The 13,894-nt window shown below is 34.0% G+C and overlaps 2 protein-coding genes across 3 annotated transcripts; both read left to right on the top strand.

Moving 5' to 3' along the window:
* Positions 1 to 5,226: 5,226 nt before the first annotated feature.
* On the top strand, positions 5,227 to 9,546 carry LOC133032477 (uncharacterized). 2 transcript variants are annotated; one of them, XM_061106437.1, is made up of 2 exons: positions 5,227 to 7,098; positions 7,195 to 9,546. In XM_061106437.1, exon 1 carries the CDS (start codon positions 6,078 to 6,080, stop codon positions 6,897 to 6,899), a length of 822 nt encoding a protein of 273 aa, XP_060962420.1. In that variant the 5' UTR covers positions 5,227 to 6,077; the 3' UTR covers positions 6,900 to 7,098; positions 7,195 to 9,546. The 2 variants fall into 2 exon arrangements, with proteins under 2 accessions (XP_060962420.1, XP_060962418.1); XM_061106435.1 differs by having other exon boundaries at positions 5,227 to 8,096; positions 8,178 to 9,546.
* Positions 7,020 to 8,821, top strand: LOC115713154 (uncharacterized). Its single transcript, XM_030641639.2, has 7 exons — positions 7,020 to 7,098; positions 7,195 to 7,263; positions 7,347 to 7,427; positions 7,550 to 7,794; positions 7,875 to 8,096; positions 8,178 to 8,372; positions 8,447 to 8,821. The coding sequence occupies exons 1-7, from the start codon at positions 7,020 to 7,022 to the stop codon at positions 8,819 to 8,821; spliced, it is 1,266 nt and encodes a 421-aa protein (XP_030497499.2).
* Positions 9,547 to 13,894: the final 4,348 nt, after the last annotated feature.

The following is a 13,894-nucleotide window of genomic DNA, read 5'->3' as shown; positions in this document are numbered from 1 at the left end:
ACATAATATACACCACCATGCTCACCCATGAATGGTTTTTACATAAAATCTCTTATCCTTGTATTCTCACAATCTTGATTTATCTCATCTTCCATTGAAAAGGAATAAGCTTTTGATTGTTAGAGATTTTATAACAATGGAAGAAAATCAAGATTTATTACAACTCTATTGTAAAATAATACAAGGACTAAAATAAGAGATTGATTAAATATATGTTACAATACATATATATACACTATATATATTACATATATATATATATATTTGAAAGGTAGAAGAGAAGATTACAACACATGTAATATAATATATGTATATATATAACAAGAGAATGATATATATATAAACACTCACTCACAACCTTGAGTGTAGATTAGTGGGGATCACCATGACTTGAACAAGGTATTACACCTTTGTCCAAAAGCTTATTTCCCCCTATCTCTAAGCACTAAGGGAACTCTCATGGAAATAGCTTTGGGAATTATCAAGCCTTTTAGGGTTTTCTAGCAAAGTGCTTTCTTGATAGAAAACTTCATCTCTTACAAATGAGCACCTTAGACCTCTTTATATAGTGTTTAGGATATCATCACCATTTGAAATTCAAACTCATAACCCCATAGATGTTATGGACTCAAATGTAACTCCTACACACACCATAACTCCTATAGCATTAAGAATTTCAAATTAAGAGGTGTAACATCTTTTTACACTCTTAATGTTGGTGATGATGGTGGAGGTTACTCATAGTAACAAGTAACTCCCAAATGTTACAAAAAGATGACAACTAATATACATTGTCATATGTTACATATTATTAGTTTATTACACATATTTAATCTATATATTATATTATTATAAATAATACACTACAAGAAATCATAGATTTCACCCACACATAGTTACCCACACATAATAAGTGTAGGTTCGATGTTGGATTTACCCACACATATTGATAAAATATGTGTGGAAAATGTAAGTGTGACTGAAATACAAGTGTATAAGGAAATTAAATGTTGGTAATTTTGTTTATCCACACATAAATTTGGCGCTTTATTTTCCCTCCATTTTTTAGTTCCTAAAAATTTTGGCTCTTTTTTTTTCTAATGAATTGGCAAATGATGTGGCAATAACTCATTTATTTATTTATTTATTGTTTTTGAAAATTCAATAATTTATTTTGTAGCCACACATATATAGGTATATATTTATGTGTATTTTCATTTTTTATTTTATATGTCTCAGACAAAGAAGTAAGAATTCAAAAACCCTAATTCTCTATTTCCAGTAATTGATGGAGAGATAGTGCTTTCCACCTTTAGAGATTCTGACCCATCGGTGCTCCTCCATTTATCTAAGCATTCTCTTCTCCAAGCTAGGACTCTGCTTGAGGTATTTTTGTATCATTCTATTTTGATTTTGATAATTTATTTGTAATTTCTTTTACAAGTATATAATAGTGTTTTCTTTGGCTTACCGAAGCCCTAAACCAAATTTTTGGGGTTAATTATTATGTGAAATTCTTATTGATTTTGATTGTAAATTATTAATTAAAGTTTATTTGATTAGGTTTTGGGTTTAGTATATTTTATTTTATACTGTTTTTATAAATGTATAATATGGAGTATCACAAATTAGAACTGGGTGTGATATCAAACCAAAAAAAAATTAAATGATTTTAGCCATGACCTGAAATTAGCAGAAAGGGGCAATTAAGATTTGAGAAAAGATTCTCAAGAGTGCATATATTAACTATATATTAGCAAAATTTTACCATTTTCTTTATACTTTTCCTTTAGGTATGCAATTCCAACTCTGCAATTCAAAGTTTTCCCCCTCATGAATTTTCTTTTTTTTTTTTGTTGTCTAAAACAATTCAGATCATAGAATCAATAATTTTTTATTTGTTTTAATTTTTCTTCCTTTTGTTCTGAATGGAGTACAATTTTATTTACTAATAAAGATTCATATTTTATATGATAGGCAACTAAATAACGTTAGAAAATAAGAAATTGTAATCACATAATGATGGAAATATCCAAATACTGATTAATTTATTATTCAAATGAATATTGCAAAGTCAATTATACGATTCTAATTGAAGTGTTCCAATATTAATACCTTAGAATGCTAGGTTCAATGCCTAGTTCAATTTAATAGGTGTTTCTCTAGTTTGAAAAGAATGTCCTTTTATTTCAGTTTAGATTAAGAAATACTTTTAATCAATTACTCATCATCAGTAAGTAGTTTAGAATATTGATATATGAAGGCCTTTTTAGTGTTAATTCTCTCTGGTGTAGAGCTAGCTAGTTAGCTAGATAGAAGGTCACCACTTTAGATAGTTGTATATTTTCCTTATTTGGTTACAACTTTGTCACTAACAAGAATTTTTATAATAAAGATATAGGCATCATCTCATTGGCTCGTGTACTAGAGAGTGACCATAAAGCTTTAGGTGAAAGGAGTTTCACATACTTAATTGCTCAATGCCTTTTTTATTTTTTCTTCTTTTTAACCATTTATTTATTGATTTTAAGACATGTCATGTGACTTATGAATTTACAAATACCTATTTTTATGTGAAAAATTATTTGTGTATTTATGGTCTCTCGTACTCATGAATTTCTACATAGTATAGCCAGGAGCACTACATTTTATATATACACTACAACTAGGAGCATTGAGTATTGTTTAAATTCTACCACATATTCATTTGTCTCCTCCCTTGAACCTTCTTGTCTAACTTATCTTGTTATATATTATAATGCAAAAACTGTTAACAGGACAGAGCATATGCATGAAAAGGTGCCCTTAATAAAATTTCATTAGATTAATTTGTTTTTTTTTGCACTATATGACACTAAGAAATAATCTTCAAGATGGTATATTTATATATTATATAGCCAAATTTATAAAGTATATTTTATCATCCTTCTATTTTGGTAAAAAAAAAAAAAAGTTTTTATTGCTCTGTTAATCTATATAACAACTTACTCAAATTCTTTTGTAATGTTTGTTTTTATTGATGAGTTTTTAAAAATTATGAAGCAAATAGTTAGACCCCATAACTCTCACACTTTTAAGATAAATCAACAACACTTATAATAACCACATGATCAATAGTCCTAGAGGTAGAAAAATCTATTTAGAACCCCAAATCTATTGCCACATCTAGTATTGCAATGTGGTTTGAGAAGTAGTAGAACTGCCAGACTAACAAAGTATATTTTTGGTTGAATTTAGGAATTTGTTGTGAACAAAGATTTATATGATTTTCTTACCATGCTCTATTATCAGATCAGGGAAGTTGGTGATTATCAAGTTTTTATCTGAGTTCTCAAGTACTTGGCACTTGGACTTGATCTTTGGTTCTACAATCTAGTGGAGCTTTAATTTTTCATTATTATTATTATTATTATTATTATTATTATTATTATTATTATTATTATTATTATTATTATTATTATTATTATTAAGTGTATTTCTAAACCTCATTTTCTTTCCTTTTTTTTTTTCAGGTGTTCTATGTCTACAATTGTCTTAGCTTAAAATTGTTTGGTCACCAATATTTAGTCTCTTGTTATCATTTTAGGTATTTATTTTTTATTTTTGTTTATTTTTCTTATATGTTTCATGATTTTGTATATTATTTTATTTAGTTGTAACTATTAATTTTAGATTTTATCTTCCACCATAAAACATACTTTTTTGTTAATTATTAAGTAGCTAATTTCAATACACTGAAAAATAATTTGATTAGTCCTAATTCTAGCATGTAGTGATTTTTAATTATTTGTGATAAACTTTAGATTAGATGGATCGTGAATGGGTAGTAAACCCAAATAGACTATCTAGAGAGTACATTAAAGGAGTGGAAGAGTTTCTAGAAGTAGCAAAGCAAACTGTAAACTCTAATGGTTTAACCTTGTGCCCGTGCAAGAAGTGTGAAAATTGGAAGTTGCAAACTACAGATGTCATAAGGGCACATTTAATAAGAAATGGGATTGTGAATTCCTACATAAAATGGATCTACCATGGTGAGGAAGAATCGGAGGAAGAAATAGAAAATAATGAGGACGTCCCATACGAGCATGACGACTTGGGAGCAGGATTGCATGATGCAACTGGTGTTGAATTTGTTAATATTGGCTCTACAGATGAGTTTATTGTAGATATTCGACCTGCTGCTGAACAAGCTCGTTATGAGAAACTATATGAAGCTTTGAATAGTCCTTTGTTCAAAGGATGTGAAAACTCCTCTGCCTTAACTTGTGTTGTGAAGTTAATGAACATGAAAGTCCTAAACAAGTGGAGTGATAGTTCATTTGAAATGTTGTTAAAATTCTTACATGAATTACTGCCAAAGGATAATAATTGTCCTACAAACTACTATGACGCAAGAAAGTTACTATGTGATGTTGGTTTAGGTTATGAGAACATTGATATTTGTCAATACGATTGTGCTCTATTTCATGGCGAACATGCCACCGCTACTGTTTGTCCGATTTGCAAGTCCAATAGATATGTTCGTAACAAAATTCCGCACAAGCGGTTGCGGTACTTTCCTATCACTCCTCGCTTGAAGAGATTCTTTAGTTCCCGACATACAGCTAAAGAAATGCGCTGGCATAAAGAAAAACGTCTTGAAGAGTTTGGGGTGTTACGTCATCGTTGCTACTTAAATAGAACACACACATGGCGAAGGAGTACAGACTATGATGGACAAACAGAATATAGGCAGGCACCTCGACAATTTTCTGGTGATGATATTTTGTTACAATTAGAAAAGGTCCCTATGATAACCACTGGTAAAGCACCTAATAATCCTGATAGAAAGCGTAAGCGTGGTGTTGATGAATTGAATTGGTCCAAGAAAAGTATATTGTTTGAGCTACCATACTGGTCAAAGTTATTGTTGCGCCATAATCTTGATGTCATGCACATTGAAAAAAATGTTTGTGATAATATTATTGGGACCTTATTGGATGATCCTGTGAAGTCTAAGGATACAGCAAAGGCACGAATGGACTTGGAAGATCTTAAAATTCGAGAAGAACTTTGGTTAAGAAAGCGCAACGGTAAGTACGAGAAGCCACATGCCAATTATACATTAACTAAAGAAGAATGCGTAAGCTTTTGTGATTTTATCAAATCTGTTAGACTACCAGATGGGTATGCTTCAAATATTAGTCGATGTGCTACCGACTCTAATACTCTTGCAGGAATGAAAACTCATGATTGTCACGTGCTACTTCAAAAGATATTTCCAGTGGCTATTCTTCCTTACTTGGACAAAAAAATACGTGGCACATTGATTGAGTTCTGTCAGTTCTTCCAAAAGCTATGTGCCAAGACATTATATGCCATCGAGATTGAGAAAATGAGATCAGGAATCATTATGATATTGTGTAAACTAGAGAAAATATTTCCTCCATCATTTTTTACAATAATGGTTCACCTTTGTGTGCATTTGCCTGAGCAAGCTCTATTAGGTGGGCCAGTATGTGGAAGATGGATGTTTGGTCCCGAACGACGAATGGGTACATACAAGAACTATGTTCGTAACTTTGCACGTCCAGATGGTTCTATTACAGAAGCATATGTTGTTGATGAGGCTGTGACTTTTCTATCAAGATATATACATAATATTGAAACAAGTTTCACACGCCCAGAGCGTAATTGGGATGTACCTACCTCAAATTATTCTTTAGAAATATTTAACAATAAAATTCGAATGATGGGGGCTTCTACATTTGCAAGGCTTGGGGCATATAGCCAGATAGTGCATTGGTACATCCTAAATAATTGTGGAGAACAACTGGATAAATACCTGAGGTGAGCCATTTTCACTTTCCTAATTACTTTTAATAGGACATTTATTTTTAGTATTTAAATAATTACTTTTCACTCAATATAGTGAGCACAAAGAATTATTGCGTTCAAGATATGTAAGAGAAGAAGATCTTGAAGCTGCTCATAAAGAGGAATTCTTTTCTTGGTTTAAGACCAAGGTAAATTATGTTTGATATTAAGTTTATTAAGTCATCAAATACATTTATTAAATGGTGAAATAAATATTACAGATGGCAATGCTTAAGGTTAATGGCAGTCAAGAAGCAACAGATGATTTGTATTCTTTGTCACAAGGTGCTGATGATCGTTACACATCATGGAATAGTTGCATTATAAATGGTGTTCGATTTCGTTGTAAAAAACGTGATGATAAGTTCAACACACAATGTAGCGGAGTTTCAACAGGGGGCACTGAAGAGAGTGGAAATATTACTTATTACGGTGTTTTACTTGAAATCTTAGAGTTGGACTTTATTTATCATCGAAAAGTTTTTGTCTTTCGATGTAAATGGTACAATACTGATCCAAGAAGTAAAACAATGGCAATTGATCATAATTTGACATCAATTGATATTACTTCTAATTGGTATGTTGAAGATCCATTTATCTTGGCTGATCAGGCTCAACAAGTTTTTTATCTAAGTGATCGAAGTAGGGGTAAAAATTGGATGATTGTCCAAAAAGTTAATCATCGAAACATATTTGATGTGCCTGAGCATTCAAATGATTCAACTGACAATGAATTCGTTAGTGATCCAGAAATTGTGAATCATGGGATTTTTCAAGAAGAAGAATCAAGTGAGTTACCAACTTTTGAACCAATTGAGGAAGTCATTGAGACGTCTTCACTAGTTCGACGAGACGTGGCACCAACAACTCTTTCTAATGAATTGATTGCTGAATTACATATTGACAATGGACATATTGATAATCGAGAAGAGGATGGTGATTTTGATGATAATGGAAGAATGTTTATTAATGATGAAACACTGTATGAGTATTTGAGTGAAGTTGATTCTGATAGAGAAGATATTGATATTGATGATGATTAGGTTAATTGCTTTTTTATAATAAATTCTTTTAATTAATATCATTTAATATATTCTTATTTTATTCATAATACATAATATATATTAGAAATTTGATTATCATAATCTGTTTAGATTTTTAAAATGGCTCCAAGTGTTAGAAGAGGATCACGAAGGGGAGGACGGAGTGGTATGACTACAAGATCCAATAAAATTACAAGTGGTAAGATTATTATAATATAATTTATTTGATATTGTTGAGACATATATATAGTACTTTGCTGAAATTGTTTTTTTTTTTTGGATAATTTTACAACAGAGTCTCATTCTATTGCACCATCATCTTCATTAGCACCATCAACTAGTGTAGCACCTCCTAATTTGAGTGGTATGATATTTCCCTACAACTATATATTTAATTAATGATTATATTGGATTGATATTTTATTTTATAATGTAATTGTTTATTAGCTCAACAAGCACAACAAGCACCAACAACTGATCCACCAACAGTAGAACCACCGTTAGTAGACCTACATATTCATTCAAGTGGTATAATTGTCCTTCAAGTTCTTTACTTAACCAAAATTTCAAAAAAAAAAAGTTCTTTACTTAACCAATAAGGGTTATATCTGAATAATATTGTATGTTATTTTTAAAATGTTGTATTGTAGAGAAAGCTAGAAACCCTATAGCAAAACGGGGGCCTACTTGTGGTCATGGTACTAAGGTACTTAAGAAGTCAGCTAAGTCGTTAACTGTAACCTTCGACTATAAACTTAATCAAGCTATTTGTGATAATGCTGAGCGATTCAACAATGAGATTGGATTTATAGTTCGCCAATACTGTAGTTTTCAGTACAAAGAATGGAGGCTTGTACCTCCAGAAGTTAGAGCTCCACTTCGTGCTCGACTCTTGGTAAGATTGACTAATATTTCTAAATTTTTATATTTTTCAATTTATGATCTCTAATTATTATTGCAACTTTCTTCCCGTAGAATACATTTGATATTGACATTGAAGATGAGAAAGTCCAAAAAGTTATTGATGGGCAGATGCAACGAGCATGGAGAGGCCACAAATATAAATTGCATGACCATTTCAAGAAAGTTGGTGGTGAAATAGATCCAACGAAGGCCAAGAATGAGTGCCCTAGAGGAGAAGTATCTCAGCAAGACTGGGAATATCTTTGTGATCGTTGGTCTGAACCTAGCTTTTTGGTATGTAAGGATTGATATTTAAAACATTATTGTGGTTTATACATTAGAAGTTTCACTAATAATACTTGATTGTTCTTATAGGAACTATCAAAGAAGAATGCAGACAGTCGTTCCAAAAGGAAGTGGGACTCTAGAAATGGCTCAAAGTCTACCGCACGTCATCACATATCACGTGGAGTAGATTTAGATGCTAGCATAGGACATATTGAGACTTGGCGCCTTCGTCATTGGCATAAAGAGAATGGATGGGAAACTCCAGAGCTGAAGGACACATATGTAAGTGTATTTTCATTTAATGTAGCCAATTATAATAAATTAGTTGTCTTATATATTTACTTTTATATATGCAGGAAAAAATGATACAGTTAAGGCAAGATAACCCTCCAGAGAAGATGTCTGACAAGGAAATTTTAGAACAGGTACTTGGTCGACACTCTGTTCGTTTGTTTGGGTGGGGTCGATCTCCTAACATATCCGAGACAACAAATACTAGTAGCGATCCAGATCGTCCTAGTTATTCTCGACTCATGGAGCTTTATCTTGATTTACGAGGAGAGCTTGACACTATGCGACAAGCTTTAATTGCAAAGGAAATCATGTTACCTTCAACAAATACACATGCATCTGACCATAGTTCAGGACCTTCAATGAACCCTACTCCTTTCAGAAATAATCAAGACACACCTTGCCAACCTAGTTCAGAGTTTATGGGCGAGAATGTGTAGGCTATCTATATTTAGATATCTAGTTTTCTACTACACTTTATACTCTAGTTCTATTTTATGAATTTGTATGTGTTTTGCTCTTACATTTAAGACTTAGTGATGTTTTATATTTTTTTCCATAACTATGTTTTACATAGTTTTATTTTTTAACAATTTAGTGTTTATTACTTTTTTTGTCATAATAAATAATTAAGATATATAATAATTAATAAAATATTTTAAAAAATCTAAATAGAATTAATAAATTAATATTTATACACATAATTTAATCTTTACCCACACATGTTTATGGTTTACCCACACTTCTCAATTGACACGTGGCACATATAAATAATGACACATCATACCACGTAAGTTGCCACATAAATGCCAAGTTGGAACTTCGTATCCATGTGTCATGCCATGTGTCATGCCACGTAAGATGACATGTTGGCAAAATAGCCACATGTCATGCCATGTCACATGCCAAGTCATCATCCACATCATCAATTATATCTAACCTAGATACTCACCCACACAAATTTATTATATTTTCCTTCACATATGTGTGTGGGTAATGACATATCTATTCCCCTCATATAATGTATGTGTGGGAAATGATATTTATCTACACCTACTTTTCTACACATGTCTACACTTTAAGTATGTGTGGGTATAAAGTTTACCCCACACATAGAGATGTATTTCCCACACATTATATGTGTGGGGAAAACCCCTAATTTCTTGTAGTGATATAACAATAAATAATATATTAGTATGATGATATGCAAGACTACAAACAAAAAATAAATATACAAAATATAGTCCCATGATGATCAACTGCTTGAGACTTATCTCTCTCCCTTTTGACTAGGAATGTCAATGGGGCGGGTCGGATCTGATCCGACCTGATCCAGATCATATACGGATCTGCCTCACCCCGCCCCGCTGGATCAGACTATTAGTGAAGAACAGAGCAAAACAGAAAAGAATGAAGTGTTTCTTTATTTCTGTAAAATATGAGAACTTGTTGAATGAAATCAATGCAACAGGAGGCTATTTATATAGCAATACAACCGACTTTGACTAACTATAGAAATAACAGAAATAACGGAAAAAATAACAACCTAACTAACTCACTAACTCTAATAGTCCCCTTCAAGGTGGAGTGTAAAAGTCTTTTACACCCATCTTGGATACAAGATCTTTGAAATGAGTTGGGAAGAGTGGTTTGGTTAGTATGTCGGCCAGGTTGTTTTGAGACTTGACATGGTTTGTTTGAAGAGTCCCATTGGCAATCTTTTCACGGACAGTGTGGCAGTCTATCTCAACGTGTTTTGTGCGTTCGTGATACACTGGATTTTCAGCAATGTGGATGGCAGCGCTATTGTCACAGTAGAGAATGGAAGGAAGTTTGATGGGAATGTTGAAGTCTTTGAGTATTGAAGTTAGCCATGTGAGTTCACATGTCGCATGAGCCATGGATCTGTACTCGGCTTCTGCAGAAGATCGAGAAATGGTCTGCTGTTTCTTCGACTTCCATGAGAGTAGTGAATGTCCTAGGAAGACACAATATCCAGATATGGATCTCCTTGAATCAGGACAAGCTGCCCAATCCGCATCAGCAAACGCATGAAGTTGTAGAGGTTCTGGTGTAGTGGAGTGATAGAACAGCCCCTGACCTGGTGAACTTTTGAGATAGTCGAGAACTCTGTATGCAGCCTGTAAGTGTGGTTGTCGAGGTGCCTGAAGGTATTGACTTAATTTATTGACAGCATAGCTGATGTCAGGACGGGTAATTGTGAGATAAATCAACTTGCCAATGAGGGACCGGTATTGTTTGGGATCTGTGAGAAGGTCTCCAGATTCATTACTGAGTTTGTTATTGGGTTCCATTGGTGTTGAAGATGGTTTGGAGCCAAGATGGCCAGAATCCTGGAGAAGTTGCATTGTAAAAGGTCGCTGAGAAACTGAAATACCTTTGCTACAGCGAGCTATTTCGAGACCGAGAAAAAAATGCAAGCTACCAAGGTCCTTTAATTTGAATTTTGAGTCAAGTGTGGCAATGAATTCATTGAGGGCAACTGTGTTATTAGTTGCTGCAATTATGTCGTCGACATATATAAGTAAGGCTAGGAAAAAACCTTGGGAGGTTTTGATAAATAATGAACGATCATTTTTGGATTGAGTAAATCCTTGTGAAATGAGAGTTGAACTTAGTTTGGCATACCAGTTTCTGGATGCTTGCTTTAGGCCGTATAAACTTTTTTGTAGTTTACAAACGGCATTAGGAGGGATCACTCCTTTGGGTTTGTATCCTTGAGGTAATTTCATGTAAACATCCTCATGGAGTTCACCATGGAGAAAGGCATTGTCGATGTCCATGTGGTGTAAGTGCCAGTTATGAATGGCAGCAAGGGAGAAAAGGAGTTTTAATGTGTTAAATTTTGCTACGGGAGCATAGGTATCAAAGAAATCGATACCTGGTTTTTGTGTGTAGCCTTTGGCTACAAGGCGTGCTTTTAATCTGTTAACCGAGCCATCTGGGTTGTATTTTATTCGATACACCCATTTGTTTCCAATGACGTGTTGGTCAGAGGGTAAGGATGTGACAATCCAAGTATGGTTTCTTTCTAGAGCATCGGTTTCATGATCCATTGCTTTAAGCCAAGCAGCATATTTGGATGCTTCTTTGTATGATTTAGGCTCGGATAGAGCTTGAGCAGCTAGTATGGCTGATTGGAAGGCATTGGAAAATCGATAATAGGAAATGAAATTGGCAATGGGATAATTTGTAGAGGCTGCAACTTTGTTGCAGATATAATCTTGTAGGTAAAGGGGTTTGGTGATATTTCTCCCAGATTTAGTGATGTGGGGAGGAGGAGTGGGATTGTTGATGGTATCTGGGAGGTTTTGTGGGGAGAGAATTGGGGAAGATGAAGAGGGATTTGGGGGAGTATCATTCGAATTTTCAGATGCAATTGGAAGAGGAAAAAAAGATTCAATGTGAGGATTTGGGTGGTCTGTGATGAGTGGAAATATATCCTCATAAAAAATGACATCCCTTGAGTTGAATATATGATTTGTTTGGATATCTAGAAGAGTGTATGCTTTCATGTGAGGTGGATATCCAAGTAGAATACAAGCTTTAGCTCGGGGAGAGAGTTTATGGCTGGTATGATGGGGGGATGCATAAGCTAAACATCCATAGTTTCTTAAGTGATCATATGATGGAATTTTTTTATTTAAAATTTCATATGAAGTTTTGTCTTTAAGTAAGATGGATGGTGTTCGATTGAGCAAATATATGGCAGTTCGAACGATATAGCTCCAATAGATGAGTGGAACATTGGATTGAAATGTAAGAGCACGAGCAACATTAAGAATGTGCTGGTGTTTTCTCTCAACAATTGCATTTTGTTGAGGTCTATTGACACAAGAGGTATTGTGTAAAACTCCTTTACTATTGTAAAAGGATGTTAAGGTGAGTTCCTTAGCATTATCAGTCCTTACAGATTTAATTGATTTATTGTAATGGACAGTGACATAAGTAAAAAAATTTTGAATGTGTAGTATAGCATCAGCTTTTGATTTAAGGAGATATATCCAAGTATAGCGAGAATGATCATCAACAATAGTTAGAAAATATCGATATCCTTCTATTGATTCAAGGGGATAGGGGCCCCAAATATCCATGTGTATAAGATCAAAAGTATCATTAGCAAAGCTGGTATTAGAATTAAATGGTAGCTTCTTTTGTTTTGCAAAATGACAAATTTTACAAGGAGAAGGATGAGACAAATCATTGTTACAATGTAACAGTTTATTGATTTTGTTGGTGATGATGACAGAGGGGTGGCCTAGACGAGAATGCCAGTGATTATGGTGCCTCTGTTTGGTAGAAGTTGCAGCACTGCAGCTGGGATTATTGCTGATTTCTTGCTGAATGTAATAGAGATTGCCATGTTTATTAGCTATCCCAATCTTCGAGGTCTGAGAAAGTTCCTGAATAATACAATTGTTAGAATTAAATTGCATGAGATGAGAATTATCAGTGAGAAAGGAGCTAACCGAGAACAAATTGAAATGAAATTGGGGTACAAATAACACATTGGTCAATATAAGTTTGGAGTTGATGATCACAGTACCAATTTTTTTTATTTTTACAGATTGACCATTAGGTAGGGTGACTGCTGCAGCATGAGGTTTATTAACAAAGAAAGAAAAACATCTAACATCACAGCAAACATGGTGGGTTGCCCCACTATCAATAATCCAAAAATTGAATGGAAAGGGGCTAACATTACCAGAGAAATTTGTAATTGCAGCATTGGTTTCAGGTGGAGCAGATGTTGATGGCTGCAACTGTTGAGTAAGCATAGAGATGATCTGTTGGCACTGCTCAGGGGTTAACTGAGGGGGGTTTGAATCAGTAGGCATAGTGGATGTTTGCATGGTGTGAGGAGTGTGTCGAGTAGTGTTTGGTGCATCAGATTTGGTTTTGCCTTTGGTATTGTTATCAGTAGTTCTTCGATTGCCATAACCAGGGGGAAAACCTATGAGAAAGTAGCATTTATCTCGAAGGTGGCCAGGTTTTTGACAATTGGAACAAGTGGGACGCATTTTCTTGTTTTTGGAGGTAAAATTTGCTGCAGGGCTGGAATCAGTGGTGGGATTTGGGTTGTTTGTGATAGTAGCAGCAGTGATGGGATTGGTATTTCTATGGCCAATGGTTCTTTGGCGTTCTTGATGAACGATCATTGAAAAAACCTTGTTTAAAGGAGGACAAGGATCAAGAAGGAGAACTTGATCTCGTACAGCATGATAGGAGTCATTGAGTCCTTTAAGAAATTGTAGGACTTGATCATGATTGTGATAATCTTGATTTTGTGTAGCAGCTACACAGGTACATGGGATTTTTGGGCGAAGTTGAGAGATTTCGTCCCAAATAGCAGTCAGTTTGGTGAAATATGTACTGACAGAATCGTCACCTTGTTGAAGGAAGGTGAGGTTTTCATTGAGTTCGAAAATCCGTGGACCATTGCTTTGATTGAACCTATTATTTAGTTCAGTCCACATGTCTGCAGCAGTATC

Source organism: Cannabis sativa, chromosome X (genome assembly GCF_029168945.1).
Source record: "Cannabis sativa cultivar Pink pepper isolate KNU-18-1 chromosome X, ASM2916894v1, whole genome shotgun sequence".
Lineage (NCBI taxonomy): Eukaryota > Viridiplantae > Streptophyta > Magnoliopsida > Rosales > Cannabaceae > Cannabis > Cannabis sativa.
The sequence above is the reverse complement of the archived record's forward strand: the minus strand, read 5'-3'. Positions and strand labels throughout refer to the sequence as shown.

Coding starts and splice junctions, on each gene's coding strand:
- LOC133032477 (XM_061106437.1), top strand. CDS start 6,078: ATGGCAATGCTTAAGGTTAATGGCAGTCAAGAAGCAACAGATGATTTG.
- LOC115713154 (XM_030641639.2), top strand. CDS start 7,020: ATGGCTCCAAGTGTTAGAAGAGGATCACGAAGGGGAGGACGGAGTGGT. Junction 7,428..7,549: donor CCTACATATTCATTCAAGTG/GTATAATTGTCC, acceptor GTTGTATTGTAG/AGAAAGCTAGAAACCCTATA. Junction 7,795..7,874: donor CACTTCGTGCTCGACTCTTG/GTAAGATTGACT, acceptor TTCTTCCCGTAG/AATACATTTGATATTGACAT.